This window comes from Juglans regia, chromosome 7, assembly GCF_001411555.2.
Source record: "Juglans regia cultivar Chandler chromosome 7, Walnut 2.0, whole genome shotgun sequence".
Lineage (NCBI taxonomy): Eukaryota > Viridiplantae > Streptophyta > Magnoliopsida > Fagales > Juglandaceae > Juglans > Juglans regia.
This window is the reverse complement of record NC_049907.1, coordinates 44,401,851-44,423,290: the sequence shown is the minus strand read 5'-3', so window position 1 is coordinate 44,423,290 and position 21,440 is coordinate 44,401,851. Positions and strand designations below refer to the sequence as shown.

At 33.3% G+C, this 21,440-nt stretch overlaps 1 protein-coding gene across 2 annotated transcripts in view; it reads right to left on the bottom strand.

Moving 5' to 3' along the window:
- LOC109018025 (putative leucine-rich repeat receptor-like serine/threonine-protein kinase At2g19230) overlaps positions 1 to 21,440 on the bottom strand; it is a 73,319-nt gene that overhangs the window by 11,197 nt on the left and 40,682 nt on the right. The window contains exons 9-11 of one of the 2 annotated variants that reach the window (XM_035691941.1): positions 16,733 to 16,795; positions 16,440 to 16,629; positions 15,326 to 16,112 (exon numbers count right to left, since the gene is read on the bottom strand). The exons of the other annotated variant lie outside the window; for it this stretch is intronic. Coding sequence (XP_035547834.1) covers positions 15,680 to 16,112; positions 16,440 to 16,629; positions 16,733 to 16,795 — 686 coding nt within the window. The 3' untranslated portion in view covers positions 15,326 to 15,679. Of the gene's footprint in view, positions 1 to 15,325; positions 16,113 to 16,439; positions 16,630 to 16,732; positions 16,796 to 21,440 lie in introns of those variants that run through there. 2 annotated transcript variants of the gene reach the window in all.

Here is a 21,440-nt window from a genome sequence, read left to right as displayed (position 1 = left end):
TATATAAGTTTTATACAAAATATTTTATATATATATATTAAATAGTAATATATATAAGTTTTATATATAATGTATAATTATAAATTTTATGTGAAATTTTATATATAATATATATATTCATATATGAAATAATTTCTTATTATAATTTATAAGTTATTACATAAAATGTTAATACTAAATCACTAAAAGTTTATAACTAATACTAATATATAACTTATAACTATACCAATAGTCTAATATTAATACTATTATATAGTCTAATATATTAATAAAAGTATAAAACAGTTTTTTTTAAATCAATTTTTTTTTTATAAACAAATTTTTAATAACAAATTGTGAAATTTACATTTTAGAAAAACCAGAAAACCGGACCGGATCGGACCGAAAACCGGTAAAACCAAAAGTACCGGTTTAGAAGGGTAACCGGTGCGTAATCGGTTTTGAAAAATACAAAACCGATACATACCGGTTCGGTCCTAGATTTTATCCAAAACCGGACCGGTTACACCCCTACTTAAGGAAGAGCTTCTTGGCTTCCATGGCCCTCTTCTTGTCGTGCTCCTTCACCTTCCTTACGATATTATATTCAACGGTACCATTTTGCTCGTGCTCTCTCTGACAAACAAAAATAAAACCATCTCTATGGATGATAGCGATACCATTTTACCAAGTCTAGAAGGCTCGGATGGATGTCGGTGAGAGATGGGTTTGAGAGCTTGATGGGTATGAGTGTGTTGGTGGGCGAAGAGGTGTATTGTGACCTTGGGTTGGCTAGTTTGGCTGAGGAAGAGATGATTCTCAAAGCTGAGCTTCCGCAAGCCATCGATGAGAGAGTGTACTCGAATTAGCTACTCCTTTCCATCAAGTAACCATCGAGATCATCACGATGGCGGCTAGGGTTTCGTAACTAGGGTTGAGAGAGAGAGACAGAGAAGGGGGGGCTTCCGGGGTCACGAGCCGAAGGATTAAGATTTTTTTTATTTTTTTATTTTTTTTTTTGCCTTTTATACAAATCCGGTTATACCGAGTTATGAATACGGAACCCGAGTTTCATACTCGCGTCCGAACCGGATATATCTGGTTTTTATCATACAGGTTCCGGCCTAGATTTGATCCGGGTCAGAACCCGTAACCGATCGGGCCAAGAAAAAATCCATCTAACCTACATCGTGTATTAAGGCTCAGATAGTTCTTTAGGCTTCAATTGTTTACCATCTGACCTAAATCTTCGATACGTTGAGATGAGATATAAAATTTTTAAATTTTTTTTTATAACTTTGTTATTAAATATTATTTAAATATAAAATAATTTTTATTTTTAAATTTTTATCTAATTATCATTTAATCATTATCCACACAAAAAAAAAAACCAATCAACTTTTTTCAACTTCTAAATAAAATACAAAAAATAATACAATTTTTTAAATTTTAAAATAAAAATTATACAAAACAGCTTTAACGTTTTAAAATTTTTATTCAACTTTTTATTTTTATTTTTTAAATTTTAATAAAAACATCTTAAATTGAATAATTTTACTATTATTTATAAATTATTTTATTATTATTTATAAATATTATAAAACAGTATAAGTATCCAAAACGATTTAAAAATTCCAAATATGGAGTTTTCTTCCTGTTGTGTTGGTCAGCGTTGGGCTGCCGGGGACCATAACCTCACGCAAAAGACTTGCATTTTGGTTCTTGACCGAGATATTTTGTTGTTGGAAAGGAGGTTGTTTCAGGAAAGAAACACAAAGAAAATATTGATAGAAAAGAAAGTTTCAAAAGCGCGTTATAATGTTGTTTTCTTAAATAATAATTAATTTTTATTGATAATAATATGCAGACGGTTACAGTGTATTTGAATAGTTGTTCGGAGAGAGAGAATTATTCTTTTTTTATTTTTATGCTAAATAGTCTATTTATAAATGACTCTTATAAAATGGGTTATGAACAAATACATGTATCTATCTCTTTCCAATTGACGGACTTCATCTGACAATTACATGCACCTTTGCAAAACGCTTGGCACTATTCAAATCCCAACAGGCGTGCGCTTTGGGTCAATTAAGGGCACCAATGCCACTAGGCCACAACAATTTTTTTATAATTTTTCTATTCTTAAAATAATTCATAACTTTTTTAATAAATCTAAAAAATAATATCAATAATAAATATAATATATAATTATTTTAAAATATTTCCAACAAATTTCAAGTCAGATTATTATCTATTTTCTTACCATATTTGATTAGCCCATAATAAGGTCTTCAAACAGATCACTTGTCATATTGCATTGAAGGAACTTTTGAGCTATCTAGCGATGGGAGCAATATTTTCTGATCCTAGCTACAGATGGAATGTGTTGTATGGCATGCTTGAAGTGCTGCACTAAGTTGCCATCCTTTGACTTTTCCCAGCCAAACATCCCTTTAGTTCTGCCAATACTTGACCCATGTCTGGCCTTTGGATTACAATCGCACTACAAGGGGAATCACATTTACCGACGATTCATTTTCGCTGGCAAAACCAACAAAATCGCCGCCTCTCACCTATCCCAGCGATTTATAAATCGCTGGTAGTTTGTCGGTATTAAAGCCCCACTTTTGATCTACTCCAACAGAAGCAAAAAATTGCTGGCAAATATTTTTTTTTCCCAGCGAGTTTTATTCGCCGCAAATAGTACATTTTATCGCCGCAATTGCACAATACGATTAAGTTGTTAATCGTTGGGAAAGATTAATTCCAGCGATTTAGTACTGTCGCTAAAAGAGAAAAAATCGCCGGAAATATAATTTCCCAGCAATTTTATAAAATCGCCGTAATTGACTAAATAGCTTTGAAATAACAATTGCGGCGATAAAAGTACGTTGGTATAGATCAATACCAGCGATTTAAAAATCACTACAATTGAGTTATTGGTTTTGTGAACTCAGTTGCAGCGATCTAAACATCGCTGGTATTAAGTAAGATGAGAGGGTCCAGAACAGTGCACACATTAGCCTCAGGAGACGTATGCACTTTAACTAAACATCAGACTAACCTCCCTCTCTTTCCTATCTATGCTTACCTTTTCAAAACTATTATATAAGACCCATATGCAGTCTGGGCACAGAGAATGAGAAGCAGCAAGCACACAAAATCCATCTAAACAAACATTGAATGACACTAATATCTCTCGTGTGTAGGTATAATTTTATATAGAAACGTCCAATCCACATCGAGAAATAAAAATAACAAGATACACGTGAAATATAGCAAGGATAAAAACTAACCGATTCAGTCATAGAGCAAGCAAAATAACACGCAATAAAATGAGGACAGGAAATTGGGAGTACCCTTTCTTTGGGTGCGGCTTTCTTTTGTTCCAACTCTTCGAGGGCGAGGGCGAGGGCACGCGGCCTTCAAGGGCCTTGAGCTTCTGTTGTGGAGGAGTTGAGCACAACACCGGTGGACTGATGGTGGAGGAGATGAGGACGACGTCGGAAGTCGAATCTGACAAAAAAATCTGGAAGGCACTGGGCTGGGGTAGCGGCAAAACGATTCCTATTTTGAATTGCAAATTCTCTTCGTGAAAGTATTGAAAGGCTGAAAGCAATTGATTTTGGGAGAAGGTCCTTTTGGTCATTTGACCAAGCTGATATGGACAAAAGACAAACAGTAGTGTACACGGGGACTGCCTTTACAGATTGTAGCTAGCAATTCTCAATAAATTTTGTAGATTTTGGAAGCAATTGGGAACACAGAATCTCACGTGATCATTGCGAAGGACAAAACTTATTTAATTAGTTGATAACACAAGACAAAAAGTTGTGTTGCAGATTTCATTAGAGCATGAAAAATTTTATTATCATCTTGGTAAATCACATTTTTTTATTTTTATTTTTATTTTTTTTCTTACTAAATGTGTGGTATATAGATGATGAGTAGAAGAATTCAATAAGTTTAAGAATAATAAAATAAAATAAAAATTAAAAAAAATGTGATGTATTGTGTGTAGAAATGATGAGCAGTAAAACTCAAACACTTACTCTGGATCGAAGTAATATCCCAATGTGCCAGCTGGGCAAGTTGACACGTGGGAATCACTTTCAGTGGCAAAAGCTCGATCTAGAAAGCCCAAAATCAGCTATCATGGCTTGCATGCGTTCGTCTAGTAGAATGTTGGAAGGTTTCAAATCTCTGTGCAATATTGACGGCTTGCAACCATTATATGTAGATACTCCAACCTTGCAACTCCACCAGTAAACAATTGTTAACATATTTAAGAAAACGAAAACAAGAAATCCAAAGATGTTGAGATGGATAATCATGTAGTTAATTTGTTTACAAAACTTGATGTAATTATGCAAACCGTGTGCTAGCTGCGTCCACTGCGATACCAAGTCGCTCATTCCACGTTAAGACATTTGACTGTCACTGCTTCAAATAATGAAAGTTTGTAGTTGGCCCCCGTGAACAAGGATTGTCGTTGTTGCAATTTAAACCAACCCATGAGTATTCACTTGTGCCACATGGATGATGGATCGCCTTGCCACTTAATTCTAGTGATCACCTTATACCGTACGTGTCTTGATTTCCATGATAGCTTTAGCTAAAATTTTTAATGGAAAAACTAGAATCAACTGAAAAAAAGAAAAAAAATCATTGAAAAGTATAGTGTGGGAGAGGGAAACATAAGAAAGAAATCCGATCATCGAATACTCAACTTTCACATTCATCATTAAGAATTTTACTAATTTTTTAATCATTACCTAATTATTATCCCATACACAAAATTAAATACAACTATTTTAAATTTCAAGACAAAAATAATACTAAAAAATGATATGCAAACAATTTTTTATCTTTATAATACTTTTATTTAATTTTTTTGTCTCTTATTTTTTAAACCAAATAAAACATATTAATTCAAATCATTTTATTATTATTCATAGGATTTTGAGATATCCAACTTTTTCTCTTAAGACTCATTTGGACACTTGGAGTATCTAATGATTATGCGAATAGTGATGAAATTGTTCGTTAAAATATTTTATTAGATTTTGAAAAATAAGAAAGATAAAATTAAAAAATATATACTATAAAATTAAAATTTTATTTAAATATAATTTTTTTTTTTATTTCTCATCTCATGCACCTAATCTCAATCATCTAAAAATTTCCTTATTTTGATTTAATTTTTTAAATAAAAGGCATAAATAATTAAGATAGGTACGTAGGAAAATGAAGCAAATAAGACACGCCCGTAGGGAACAAGGTTTGTGTCGACCCACCATGTCCTTTCTCTCGGAGAATAGTAAATACTGTACTGATTTTGATTGATGTTGAATAAGATAACAAGTTAATTCAATTTTTTAAAATTTTAAATAATATTAATATTAAAAAATAATATTATAATATTATTTTATTTAATTTTTATGTAATTTTATTTTATCTCTAACTACACCTTCTTTCTTTTCAAAGATCTACTCATGAAAGATCTAGGAGAAACAACATTCGTACGTACTTTCTATAAAAGTAATCCAGAAAAGAAAAACAAAACAAAAGGCTCTACAAAGCAACCGGTACTTGTATAGAAATGTATTAAGATTGTATTTTATTTTCAGGTATTAAATAATAATAAAATAATAAATAATAATGAGTTAATAAGTATTCAAAGTACTTGGAATTTCTTGAGCTAGTTTTCTTCCTCCAAGTAGTACTACGGGTCAGCCCATATAGGAGTGCACACTTTGCACACCCTACGTGGATGCACTGTTTGTATTTTTTTTTCCTTTAATGGATTTGAACACAGCAACCCCATTTCAAGTTTTGAACCGATCTCGCTCTCGCTCCCGCTCCCGCGACCCCCTCCCTCCCTTCCGTTGCTGAGCACCCTCGCCGTCTCTGTTGTCACCCAACACCGGCGACTCTTCAGCCTGCCTCTAGCCATCTCCACCCATCCCGCTCCCGCGCCCCCCTCCCGTACCTCTCGTCTCCAGTACCCTCATTTCACAAGAACCACTTGTTGCTTAGCACCAGCATCGCCTTCCCTCCACCAGTGCCACCGTGTGACGCACCCTCGACTTTTCGTTGTCCTTCTCATCGCCCAGCACTCACGACTCGTCGGCCTCCCTCTGCCCATCACCGCCCAGTACCCGCGACTCCAACCTCTGTTTCGCCACCCATCTGCTTAGCAACAAGAGGTAACTCCTACCTTTGTCTCATAGCTACCTCTGTCTCATTTCTAGCTTTCTAAGAAATGCTGGAATTATCAAGTGTTGGATTTTGTGGTTGTTGCATGTAGAACTTGTGGAGCTGGTTGTGTAATTTTTAGTACTTTTGGGTTGAAGGCTGTGATTGGGGATTGGTGGTTTAGTTGTTGAAAATAAGGCGTTGGAGCTTGCATTTCATGGCCTGGTTTCATGCTGTTTTATACAGATTTTGCCATTTTGGTGTTGGAAAGTGGTATCAAGGATTTTGGACTCTATTTTCTTCTCATCTTTTTTAAAAAAACTTCTTATGGTTATTAGGTTAGGTGGATTTGTATGGTTTAATGACCTTCTCAAAGTAGAAAAATGTTACAGGCTCTTAAATTGATCGTAGAGCACTTCCCTTGCTTTGAAAAAAGAAAAAATTTCATTGGTTATTGTTAGCTTTAATTTGTTAGAAACCTGAAAATTTTCCTTGTGGAGGCTTTCAAGTGATTTTATAGAACACTTTTACTTTGAATGACAAAGGTTGTAGTTATGTCTAGCTTTTGGTTGCCCCATGCCCACGTTCCAAACCCCATTGGAGATACATGCATTGGACCAATCTTCACCTATCACTATCAACAAACATATCCTCCTTAAATTCAAATACACAAACAAACCAAGAGGAATGTTCAAGGATATACCTTCCCACATGGCCAATAGGATGGGAGTTTAAGGGGCTTAAAGGGTGAGGAAGGAAGGGAAATCTCATTATATCATCTTTATATTTTTAAAAGAAATTTGCAAAAATTGATGAGCTATGTCATCATAAAAAATTAAAAAGTAGTATATTTAATTTGTAGATTTTTTCTTTATTTTCTTTTAGAGAAATGTAGATTCCTACTCTTAGCGAAGGAGCATTGTGTTATTTTGTTATGTCCCGACAATGCATTGCCACCTGGGTCCATATGCCCTTTCAAATTCCAGCAAGATGCATGACATTCCCAATCAATAATCCAAAAGACTAGTCATTCCAATGTTTCACTTTTGCTTAGATGCATGGAAGAAGTAAATTTTAGTGCTCTTCATGCTCATGTTTTTGCAAGTTTCATCAAGTTTTTAATGATTTCATTAAGCTGAAATTCTAAGCTTGACTAGTCATCTCATTAACATTCTCAGTTTCAATAGCGTGATGGGGGAAGACAAATATGGAATGCCACCCGTGGCTTGGACTTCATTTCACAGACTCAGGGATATTATGGTCCTATAAATCCATACTACTGGCCATTTATGAGGCCTTAGAATACATATGGAAATCCAAATTTGTACCATGTAGGTTGATGGCTTATATTGTTTTAAAAAGTTTGTTTGACGTCCTTTTGACCATATACTTGCAACACAAAATAATGAATGGAGTCTTATCTGGTCGCATAATCTTTAGAATTTCATTTCTGACTTACATGCAATGTTTTGAATACCGTTTCGAAAGCCGTACCGGTCAAGGCACTGGAACGAAATATTTCGATATCGGTTCTGTTTCATGTACCGTTTCGGGATAGTCGATATATAAATAAATTATATATATAAATATATATAAATTATATTCCAAAATAATAGTCTATATATTAATAAATTATATATAAATACATATATATAAATTATAAATAGCCTAATCTGAATTGGGGGTCAAAAAATAAGCTTGTAGTTTGAAAAAATAAAAAAAAAAAAACACTGAAGGCCTAAATATAGGTCGGAACAGGCCGAAATTGAGGCCGGTACGGTCGGTACGAAATGTATGGAGTACCTGTACAGGCCCAGCAGCCAGTATGGTACAAAATTGAAAACCATGCTTACATGTCCCAAATTATTGATCTCTTACATTCAGTGATGAATAACACTAATGACAGCTTCAAATGCAAAAATCCATTAGATATGTCTCTAAAAGTATTCAACTAGTTTTTAAGAAAATGATAGTGCATGCATCTTTAACTATAACTTTTATGGACTTTAAATTTTGATTAGCTATTGCAATTCTACCAACTTTTGGGTCTGACTAGTTTTGGTTTGCATATATTTCTGAATTAAGTAGCATAGTTCTTGCCAAAATCATATGCGTTTTGTTTTTATTCTGCACATACTGTTAACCCATTAATAAGAATTAGTGAGAATAATATTTAGTTTCTGATTTTGGTAAGATCAAATTTTAAAATAAGCTCTTACATTTTGTTTTGGTGACACTTTTGTCAAGGTAAAGTCCTTTGGGGTGTTTTGAGAAAGATTTGAAGTTTTTGAGTCTCCCTATTTTTTTTTTCTTGAAAAGAGAACTGAGCTATCAACCCAATGGTGTTTAAACACTATTTATGAATATCAAAATATAGAAATGGTGTTTGATTTTATCTTTGAATTGCTTATGTGATTATCTTTTTGATAATTAATTGCTTCTGTGATTTTTAATTGTGTATGTTTAGATATCTTCACTTTTTTGTCCTGTTCTATGCATCTCGTTCCAGTAGAGGTATAAAAAGTTTACCTTGCTTTTACTTCTTATAGCTGAAAAATGTTGTCAGCTAGTTAGGGAAGAAGCTGTTTTCCGTAGCTCTACCAGTTAATGATGAGAGGCAGTGTTTTAAATTTCATACCGTACCGGCCGGTATGGCCGAAATTTTTCGTTTCGACCGTTCGGCCGGTACAGGTACTATATCTGTTCCATACCGGCCAATATTTCAGCCTGTGAGTGTGTGTGTGTGTGTGTTTTTTTTTTTTTTCATTTTTTCAAACTACAAACTTATTTTTTAACCCCTAATTCAGATTAGACTATTTATAATTTTTATATATATGTATTTATATATAATTTATTTATATATAGACTATTATTTTGGAATATAATTTTTATATATATTTATATATATAATTTATTTATATATCGACTATCCCAAAACGTTATCCCGAAACGATATCAGTATCGAAATATTTCGTTCTAGTGCCTTGACCGGTACGACATCCAGTACGATATTCAAAACATTGATGAGAAGTCCTATTTTCTCCATAAGTTTGTAACAATTTATTGGAAAAGGGACTAAATTCCGAGATGAATTAGAAGTAATATGTATATGGCTTATAGTCTATACACTAATTGCTTTGTTAATCTTATCTATTACAATATAGATCGTTAAATTGCCATGCTTATTTCTTGGTAGAACATGGACTTCTATTTAAGGCGACATTTATTTTTCTCGTTGTATGCTTGGATGACTATAAGGATGTTAAATATGTGCACGATGTTAATTCACTATTTGATATGTTAGTTTCTGCTATTTTTTAGATCTGGGTTTGAACTTTGGTAAACATTCCACCAAGTATTTTGAATGGCTTTGTGGCACTTCTTTTGGATGGAGGATTTTGACAAAATTTGAAGCGAAGACATGACCAGGATATATTTTCATTTGCTATATATTTAGTTCTTGTATAACTTTAATTTTGGTATGTGGTTGCTAAGCATGCACTGATTGTAAGTGATTGTATAACTTTAATTTCTATCACATATTTTATCACAATTAATATATTAATTTGACTTAGTGATATATTAATTTAATAAGAACATGATTATTAATTAACATATAATAAGTAGAATAATAAAATATGATAAAATTAAATAAATTAATAATTAAATAAATTAATAATTAAAAAAATTAAATATTTTTAAAATTATTAGTTATTCATTATCATATAATAAATAAATGTATAATCTAATGTAGAGTTTTGATGTGAATAATTAAAATCAAATTCATCTTATATTATTTTATTATTATATAATGAAAAAATAGATATTCTAATATGGAGATTTATGTGAATGAAATAGTCAAAAGTTAAATTTTTCTAACATTTATTAAGACTATCTTTTAATTTTGACTAATCCAATAAAAGTGCTCTTAGAAGAAAAATTTCGACTTTGATTATCTTGAATTTTTTTTGTTATATTTTAATGATAGATTAAGAACCGAAAGAAATATTCGATCGTCGTGAATCGTGATAATGACTTTGACTAATTATACAAACAAGTATTAACGTGTTGATCATTAATTCTTATATAGACGCGTTTATGCTAACTACGTTCTGCTATCAAGTTCGGTTTGAATATATAAAATTATCTCATTTCAATTCATTTCATCATATTTTGTTATTATAATTTTTTTAAATTTTTACATAAATTAATATAATAAACAATTTAATTTTTTTAAATTTTAAAATAAAAATAATATTAAAAAAATTACATTTCAACAATATTTTATTTAACTTTTAACAAAATATCTCATATCATCTAAACTACATAACTAAACGAGACATAAAGTCCAAATATATTAACGTGTTATATTGGAAGTAAAGAGTAAAGACTTGCATTTTAGTTCTTGACTGAGATAATTTCATGTCATTATTTTCCTACCGTTTTTATTTGATTACTTCATAAGAAATTGCTCTGTATTTTTTAATCTAACTCTAGTCCCCATGATTGTAAGATCGATTACGTTGATGTCTTTGTAAAACTCCGTTAATAAATTGCTAGAGACATCATATCACGGTATCACTAATGCTTCCTAAATGTATAAAATTAAAAACAAAAATCCAAAAAATAAAAAAGAGCTGAAAAATAAAAAATAAAAAAACAAAAAAACTTAAAACAATAATGGTCGACACGTTGGGAACATTAATTTTGTGTGCATTTGTGGATGACCAGTGTTAAGCAAATATATGACTTTTTACATAGCTCGATGAATGAGCAAAATGGTTGAAATAAAGTAACACAAGGAGTGGATTGAACAATCTCTCCCGAGTCCCCGACCATTCGATCGTGTATTATTATGTTGGATATTTATCTCGGACTGTCTTCTATTGCGCCGATGATTGAATATTAAGTAATTGTCTGAATTTAGAGGTGAGATTATATGATTTTAAATAAAAATTAAAAATTAAATAAAATATTATTATTTAATATTATTATTTTTTAAAAAGTTAAAAAAAATTAATTATAATTTAAAAAAATTAAATTTTTATTATATTTTATATAAAAATTTAAAAAAATAAAAATAATAAGATAAAATGAGATAAAATAATTTAAATATAAGCCAACTTCCAACGGTTCCGAACGATTCCGGCCCAGAAAGTTCCGACAGTTTCTTGTCTACTTGATGTCACATCGATCCCATTGTGTATTAAGGGCTGGATGGTTCTAGGCTTCGACTTTTTACCGTCTGACCTACGCACTCTACAGATGCGGTGCTCCATGATCGTAAATTTTCAAAAAGTGGAAAATTATTTTTATAAAAGAAAATTAGATTTTTGCCCCCTTATTTTAGTTTTCATATAATTTTGCCTGTCCCAAACTTATCTTCCCGGTTCGGCCCCTGGACCAACACTTGACGATGCATGCGTGACAGGTAAAATTATATAAAAAATAAAATAAGGGGGCAAAACATGTTTAATTAATTGATAACACAAGACAAAGAGTTGTGTGTTGCAGATTTGATTAGAACATTGGGACGTGATACTTGATTAAACTACTAAAAAAAAAACTATACAGAATCAGTAGATCTAAACACTCGCGCGTTATTTGGAAAACATAATTCATCTATCTCATTTAATTTTAAAATTTTTTATAATTTTCTCTCAATCTCAAACATCAGTACTTAAGCACAAATATCTTTTAATTTTAAATTTTTAACTTTTTAATCTAATCATTACAAGTTTTTCAAACTTCTAAACAAAACATACAAAATAAAATTACTTTTTTCGAATTTCAAAATAAAAATTATATACTAAAAATATTTTAAATTTTATTACATTTTTCCTTCATTTTTTTATCTCTCATTTTTCAAAACTCAATAAAATATTTTAATTTAAATTATTTCACTATTATTTATAAATTTTTTTTATCTCATCTCCTTATCCAAATATCCTACTCCTCCGGATTGATATATCCCAATGTGTCATCTCATATCTCATCTCATATTTCATCACTTATCTCTCTCATCTCATCTCATCCCATCCCATATTTAGGGCAGGTTTGTGGGGTGAGATGAGAATTTTGTATTTTGTTTTGAAGTTTAAAATATTATGTTTTAATATTATTATTGTTTTGGGATTTGAAAAATGTGTATTGGGATTTGAAAAAATTGAATTGTTTATTATATTTTGTATGGGAATTTGAAAAATATGTAATGATGAGATGAGATGAGATGAGAATTTTGTGTTTTGTCTTGTGTCCCAAATCTTTCATGTCATCTCATATATAATCTCTCTCATCTCATCTCATAATTCACCTCATATCTCTCTTGTCTTGCCTTGTCTCATCTAATATATCATTTCATCTCATCTAATATCTCATTTTTCATCTCATATATTATATCTCGTCTCACTTTCACTTGCCAATTTGCTAACAGATTGTGTAAATTACTAATAGATGAGATGAAGTGAGGTGAAGTGACTAACTAACTTTCTGTTAGCAAATTGACACGTGATCATTAGATATGAGAAGAAGTGAGATGAGATATCTCATTTCCTCTTTTCCTTTGAGTTCATCTAATATCTCATTTCATCTCATCTAATGATCACGTGTCAATTTGCTAACAGAAATTAGGTTAAAGGAAAAAGAAGGAACACAAAGGACATTGTATAAAACAAGATTATCTGGTAAATGAACAGTACCAGTATGTGTTACTGGAACTGAATGGCCATTTGGTAGCTTAACAATAGAAGCAACTTTAGAATTTATGGAGGAAAAATAAGCAATAGAGTTGACCATATGGTCTGTAGCTCCAGTATCAATAATCCAAAAAACAAGATTACCTACAAAGTTATGAGTAGAGATCAATTATGGAGTTGGTAGAATATCAGAAATGGCTTGATTTACTGAGTGTGGATTGGATTGTGGTTTGAGCATGGCAAGTAGCTACTGGTATTGATCTTGAGACAAAGGAAACTGTGGAGCATTATCACTTGATTTACCCACAGAAGAAGAAGTTTGATTGGCTGAATGAGTACTTCCTCCTTTGGACTTAAAGCCGAGAGGAAAACCATGAATCCGATAACATTTTTCAGAAGTATGACTTGTGTATCCACAATGACTACACACAGGTTTATCCTTGCGAAAGTTAGTTTGCTTTGAAGTAAAATTTATAGTTTTCGTAGGCTTTGCTGTCAAGGCAGCAATTGATTCAAGGCTAGGTACAGATACATCCAAAGTAAGTAACTTCTCTTTGTTTCTCTTCTTGTAACACCAAATAAATAACTTTGTTTATGGAGGGAAAATGATCAATTAGTAAAATTTGACTCCATATACTATTGAAAGAGTCACTCAGCCCCATTAAAAATTGCATTACATATTCTTCTTGCTGAATTACTTTAAGAAATTTTAGTGTTTCCATAAAACACTATAGAAAATTACGTCTATAATTTGCCAATTCATCCCAATAGGACTTCAAGTATGTGTAATAATCACTCACAGATTTTTGATCTTGCTTTAATGAACTAATTACTTTTCTCAATTGAAAAATTCGTGGACGATTACCTTGTGAGAAATGATCTTGTAAGTCCTTCCACATGTCTGCAGCATTATCAATGTATAGAATACTTGATCCTATGTTCTTCGCAACTGAATTGAGGATTCACGAAACAACTATATCATTACATCGAATCCACGGCAGATAAAGAGGATCAGCTTCAGTAATCGGCTTCTTGAGGATTCCATTGATGAATCCACTTTTGTTTTTAGCACTGATGGCTTTGGATATTGGTCTTGACCAGGAGTGATAATTGTCACATATTAATCGATCGGTAACAAGCATTATGCCAGGATTTTCACCATGATGTAAGAAATAAGGGCTTGAAGGATTTTCAAGTGTGGTGTTAGATAAAGAAGGAAGAGGAACATTACCGCTATCCATGACGAAGTTCTAGAGCAGCAATAATTCTCTGATACCATGAAAAAAGTTTAACTCTGCCATGGAGGTGGAAGTCCATATGTGGATGAGAAGCTTCGAGAAACAGAGAGCTAGGGATTGAAGATAAAATCCTTTTATGTTGTATTTTTATTATTATGTAAAAGTTCAAGTATAGAGTTATTTATACGTACTTCCTACAACAAAATGTAAATGTATAAGGGCATAAACGTAAATGTATAAAAATGTATTTCTAATAAGCACTAAAGATGAATAGAAGGAACAAGACTGCCACCATGGATGATGCAACAACTGGAGTGACAAACTTCTTTTTCTTCTCTCTCTTGCATGTAGTGTACAGACAAACATCTGGATTTGCGTCAACCCTTGCATAAATTGCATCAAGGTAAGATGACATAGTCAGCAAGTTATTATATGATAAATGATGCTGTCGTCATGCAAGATTTACTATTGGATTTTTCCTTAACAATGAAGAAATGAACATATACTTCTTCAAGCGTTTGCTATGTACAGAATATTAGGTAGCAGTTCCAAGACTTACAGAGTGTTTAAATAATAGGTAGCAGTTCCAAAACTGGTGGCAGTGGCCCATTTATGTTGTTAAATGACAAATCCCTGAAAAAAAAAAAAAAAAAAAAAAAAATCTTGCATAAAAATATTAGCAACTTAAGCTAAACAATTGTTTTCAGTGCTTGAAAACCAATATTAAATAACAGGACTTTTTTTTTTTTTTTTTTAAACAGAGGTAACCTCTTTATTAACAAAGCCTCACTTTTGTGATAAGGTGTTTCTGGAATTCTTTACAAGTAAAAGTTCCTGGATGCTGTTCAACCTGCTGGTGTCTGGCTAACATTGATGTTTAGAAACTGAATGCTTAAATGTTTATCACATTTTAAATTAAGACTCACAAGGACTGCAGTAGTTCGAGCTTGGAGAATGAAGTAGCGATCGCGATATCCCCTGTTAGATTGCTTGAGCTCAAGTTCCTGCTTGAAATTATGAAACAAGGAAGTTATTGCCATTGTTTTAATGTTAAGCTGCGATAAGTAATAAATAAATAAAATTCTCTTGTAGTTGGCCCCTGTGAACACGGGAGCTACTATATATCTTTTTAGTTTCCGTCAAAATGAAAGTTTCACAGCGTGATTGAAATTCCATAGCAAGCCTCCACAGAAGTTTTATGTTTCGGAAGCCCAATAACAATGAGATTATCCTTGGAGGATTGACGTTAGTGCAATTTAAGCCATCCTATGAGTATTCACTTGGGGCACATGGATCGCCTTGCCAGCTTCTAGCCACATTATGTGGATTAGCATCTATGGATTTTCAAACAATGTTACAAACACAAAAAGAGGGCTAAAAAACTGTCAGCACATCCAGAATACAAACTAGTGATCATTGTAATTTAAATGTCCAATAGAACCTAGAAAGCTGTAGAAACCCATAATAGTATTCTCTCATATTGCACATATTGCACAGAAACAAGGATATAATAAGCTCTTCAAACAGACTTGACATATTGCACAGAAGGAATTTTTTAGCATAATTTGTTCAGTAACTATCTAGCGGTGGGAGAAATTTCTGACTCCAGCTCGAACTGGAATGTGCTGTGTGCATGCTTGAAGTTCTGCATTCAGTTGCTATTCTTTGACTTCTCCCACGAGTCGTTACCAGAGCCAAACATTCCTTTAGTTCTGCCAATACCTGACTCATGTCTGGCCTTTGGATTGCAACTGGTAGTGCGCACGACATGGCTATTTCCACAACTTTCCAGGCAGAAGTGTTGTTGAACTCTCCTTCTAGTCTTGGATCAACAATATTTTGAATATCTGCCCTTTCAATCAAAGGATAAACCCAATCAAGTATGTGATTGTTTTGCATAGGACCTCTTATTATTGCAGGGCGACCAGTTATAAGCTCAAACAAAATAATCCCAAAGCTATAGACATCACTTTTCTTTTTGAAGTTCCCAGATGTTGCAAATCTGCAAGGAGAACACAGATGAGAGTCATTAGAACAACAAGATACAACTCCCAGGGGTGAATAAAGCGAGGCATGTGGGTGTACTTGTAAAAACCACATACTTTAGCATTCTTTGCACATTGAATTAAGAGCGGGTAATAAGTTTTGGAGATTTGGGATGCATTGGGACCATGGGATTCCGTGTGGAGATCCTCAAGGGCAAAACATATTTAGGTAGTAGAAAACTTTAGGAGAAAAAGTTTAGTGTTATAGGAACTTTGGACATGATAATTGACTACAGTATACTAATAAAAGAGCTACGCAGAAGTCAGTAGGTCTAAACACCTACTCCGGATCGACGTATCCAAATGTGCCAGCTGGGCAAGTTGACACGTGGGCATCATTTTCGGTGGCAAAGGCTCTAGAAAGCCCAAAATCAGCTATCTTGGCTTGCATTTGTTCGTTTAGTAGGATGTTGGATGGTTTTAAATCTCTGTGGATGATAGGTGGCTTGCAACCATTATGTAGATACCCCAACCCTGTAACTCCACAAGTAAATAATGTTGACTTATTCTGGCGAACGAAAAAAGAAATTCTAAGATATTGAAGATGAATAATTATGTGGTTAATTTGTTTGCAAACCGTTTGCTGCGTCCACTGCAATACAAAGTCGCTCCTTCCATGTTATGACATTTGGGTTTGTCACTGTTGCCAAAAACATTCAATTTTGTCTCAATCAGTTTAGTTGTCATAAAAAAATGGCTCAGGTTTTCACAAGAAAATAATAATTTCCGTCGGATTTCTGTGAAACACACAGATTCAATATCCTCATTGTATAAACTTATGGGACTGCCTATGGAAAATGACTTGACAAGGATTCGGGATGATATGCACCGTGTCAGATGGTTGCTCAAACTAGAAGCCAATGGGTGCAGTGATGGGACTGTATCTAAGCTATGATGTACTTCTGAATTGATGAAGGTAACATATAGCTAGTGACTCATAGGATGAGAGAAGCCTTTGAAAACGAGTCTGCAAATACCTGATAAATGCTGCTGCAAATTCCCATTAGCCATGTACTCATATATGAGCGCCTTTTTTCCGCCATCATCACAGTATCCAACGAGAGTAACCAAGTTTCCATGATGAAGTACCGTTAAGAGCTGTGCCTGCGTTTTGAAATGGAGTTCCATTGTTTAGTTGAGTGAAATTGTAGTCTTTGAAACTTTCAAGTAATAGCAAACTCTGTCTTCTGTTCTATCTAACCTCTGCTCTAAATTCCTTGTACCCTTGGTTTGATGAAGGAGATAGAAGCTTAACAGCAACTTGAATGCCATCTTTCAATTTGCCGAGGTAAACGTTTCCAAATCCTCATTTGCCAATGATGGTTCTGAAGTTATTAGTTATCTTAACAACCTCGGAGTAGCTGTACTGTCGATTCTTTGATTTGATGCTGGATTTGGATTTGGCAACCATGTCTACAGCAAGAAAGATTATCAAAATTGAAACATTCACATGTCTGCTAAAAATATTTTTGCGGCTTGCATTGTAATGTGCATAGTATATGTTTTAAATCTCTCATGCTTGTTACTATAATTAAAAATCCAGAGTCCACTTATCCTACAGGGGAATGCAGATTAACCCTCAGGCTTGTACAACCAAATCCCATATGCAGTGATGTTATAGCCGTGCTGAGCTTAGGTTTCTGCATTATAGTTTGACAGTGAGTAATACTAGAAGAAGTCTTGGATTTCATGCATACTTGTCCATGTTAGGATGTGTTATCTCCTTTTTCAAGGTCAGCCTCAAGAGGTTACAAAGTGGTGTCCCACTTGAAGAGTTTGGGGCTACTTGATTTTTCAAAATAGCAGGGGATTGAGATGCCATGGTTGTGCAGTATAAACAGTAATGAGATTCTCAACTATGTCGAACTCCAGGGTGAATGGATAATTAATGGGAGGATTAAACTTCGTATATTTAATATTATCTTAATGTTTGAGCAAGAAAGGGCATCAGGAAGCCAATTGAAAGAAGGATACATTTTTTTGACTTGGTGTAAACATGAGTGTGGAGAGAATTGAACCCAAGCACTAGGTGAGTAGAATGAGCTCGTTCATCACTTTCACCTACCATGGTGTTCCACTAATGTAATTCATTCATCGATCATTTGCAGTTTCCTTCCATAATCGTGTTCTTTTTTATTTCTTTATATAATTTTTTTTCACGACTTAATTATCACAGACCTCGGTGTATCACAAGAAAATAAGGTTATTTTCCATTGAGTGCTATATCTTTGTAAGTAACCTCACCTAATAAACTGTGATAACAACTACAAAAGAAGAAAATAAAGAACGAACTACCTGATCCTCTTTTCCTTCTATATATAGCAAGAGCACTAACGATGAAGAGAAGGATCAAGACTGCTGTTATAGACACTGCAAGAACTGGAATGAAAAACTCCTTTTTCTTCTTTCCCTTACATGGAGTGTACGGACAAAGATCCGGATTTGCATCAACCCTTGTATAAAGTGCATCAAGGTAAAATGACAGGGTCAGTTAGTTATATACATGATTAGATGATGCCGTCCGTCATGCAAAAAAGAAAAGAAAAAAACAATTACAGTTGGAAATATAATTTTTCCTTACAGTGAAGAAATGAAGATGTACTTTTTCTAGCATTTACTATTTACAAAAACAAAAACAAAAGTGAAATTAGCATTAATTAGCAGATAGAGAGAGAGAGTATTGGAGGTAGGAAGATAGACTAACCTCAGGTCCAATTTTCCCTTCCTAGACTGTTCCAGAAGAGCCTCAGGAACTGAACCTGTGAGCTTGTTTCCCCTTAAATCCCTGCAAAGATAGTTCTAAGTATATCATTTCAATTTCCTTCCCTGAATATCATGTTTGCAACATCAAGATCAGAGCTCCACAACCTACAGGGTTTTCGAATTAGGTAGTTGTTCCAAAACTTCTGGCAGTGGCCCAGTTAAGTCATTAAATGACAAATCCCTGAAAAGGAAAGAATAATTTTGTATAAGAATATTAGTGAGTTAAGCTAAACAATTGTTTTCTGTCCTTGAAAATCAATATTAAATAACAGGACTTGCATATGAGTATATTTCCTTCCAAGTAAAAGTTCCTGGTATCAAATCTCAGAAAATACACTCTCCAATTATTAATATCTACAACAATCAGGGGTCCATCTGCCAATTGGCAATCTCAAGCTGGCAGACTCTGTTGCTCAACCTGCTGGTGTCTGGCAAGCACTGGTGTTAAGAAACTGAATGCTAATTAAATGTCTATCGCAGTTCAAATAAGACTCACAAGGACTGGATTAGTTCGAGCTTAGAGAATGAAGTTGCAATTTCCCCTGTCAAGTTGCTTGAGCTCAAGTTCCTGCTTGTAATTATGAAACAAGGAAAAGTTATTGCCAATGTTTAAAGATAAGTTGCAATCCAGGAAAAAAAAATACTCTCATGCAAGAAACCGGAAGTCATCATCTGTCTGAAGTTTCGGTCGAAATGAAAGTTTCACAGCGTGATTAAAATTTCACAGCATGCATTGACAGAAGTACACTCACAACGAGATGATCCTTGGTGGATTGTCATTATTGCAGTTTAAACCTTCCCATGAGTAATCACTTGGGACACACGGATCGCCTTGCCAGTTTCTAGTCACGCTGTACTGGGTCTTGATCTCCAGCATTGCAGTAACTTAAAAGTTTTTAATGGAAAAACAAGAATTAATAGAAAATGACTGAAACATAAAGTGGGAAAGACAGAGGAAACTTGAGATGAAAAAAAAACCATAAAGGAGTACCAAAAAAGCGTAATAGTGTACAAATCATGCATGTGATTCTCCCATGGCTATAAGTTTTCCATGGGAGGAGTTGCAACTATTTTAGTTGCAAACCCTAAATTAAAGGCCATGATCTTAGAAGAGTTGCACCGCACCCATCATGAAGGGACACCAAATGGATGCAGCGGCGGTGCATTTCGTGTACTTTTTAAACCAATTCTCCGGCCCATGTGATCAACTCCCTCACATACGCTGGTACGCACAGCACATATATAATCCAGACAAGGAAAATAAAAAGTGAAGAAAGAAAGCATACCATCTTCTGGGGCAGTCGGTTTATTTGGTAGCTCTACTAACCGATAAATCTCATAGGCATTGAGGATTGGAGGAATAGTAGTTCCTTGAGCCGCATTTATTGAGACGTAAAGTCTCCCACCGCCGCTAATTGGCGGATCATCTTGGGCTATTGTGAGTGGTTTTAGATAATCAAGTTTAAAAGAATCTGAGAAATTGCGCTCACCGTTCCAGTAAATTGTCAATTCCCTCTGCTGGCCAGGTTTAAGTTTCTCTATCTCAACAAAGTGAAGGTAAACATAATACTTGGAAATTGTGTCTAGAGCGGTCCAGGCAAGTTGCAATGGAATGCTCGCGTTCAGTGTTTTGGAAGCCGTCTTTAACACTAGAGCTGGTAATTCATAAGCGTTATCATTGCTGTGGGTGTTTACGGTGGAGTTGGAGGAAACAGGGATCCAAATTTGTTGATCAGCATACCAGTAGCGATCATATACATCGTTTGGATACCTAAATTCGCACAAATGGTTTTACACTGTCAGAACAAAATGATAACTTGAACAACTACAGCTACAGTAGGAATTCATGAACGGAAATTAGTTACTTAAACAAAATTAGTTACTTAATTAAAGATAACAACTTACTTTTAAATAAAATTAGAAAACTACTGAGATATATTAATTTTTTATTAATAATGGGATAATTAACAATGATCAGGTAGGTGGCTTCATGGGAGCATATAAATAGTCTATCTTCAAAATTATAGTATATAATTTCAATAAAATTAGAAATATTTGACTTATTGATATACATATATATATATATACTAGTAAGATGTTACGTGCCTGAGGCACGTATGCGTAGTTCAAAGTACTAATATATTTATTAAAATAAAAATAAAGTACATATATCTTATTATTTTATTACTAATATATACCTTAAAAATTATTGAAAGATAGGCTATTTATAAATTATTATAATGCTTTCCTATTATAATGAATACGAAAAGATAAATCTACATAAATTTGTTTTCCTATTATAACGTATTTTCAAATTAGAAATTGAATCCATGATTATTATTATAATAAATCTGTTTTATTAGCATATTTAAATATATTAATAGTAGAATAGAAACTAACAGAAATCATAAAAGTAGCCATAAATAGAATGTAAATGAAAATACAATTGTATCCCTGTGTTCTGTAATTATTACAAACGGATGGAAAGTTAATGAAAACTAGCATATTCCGTTAAAACAAGA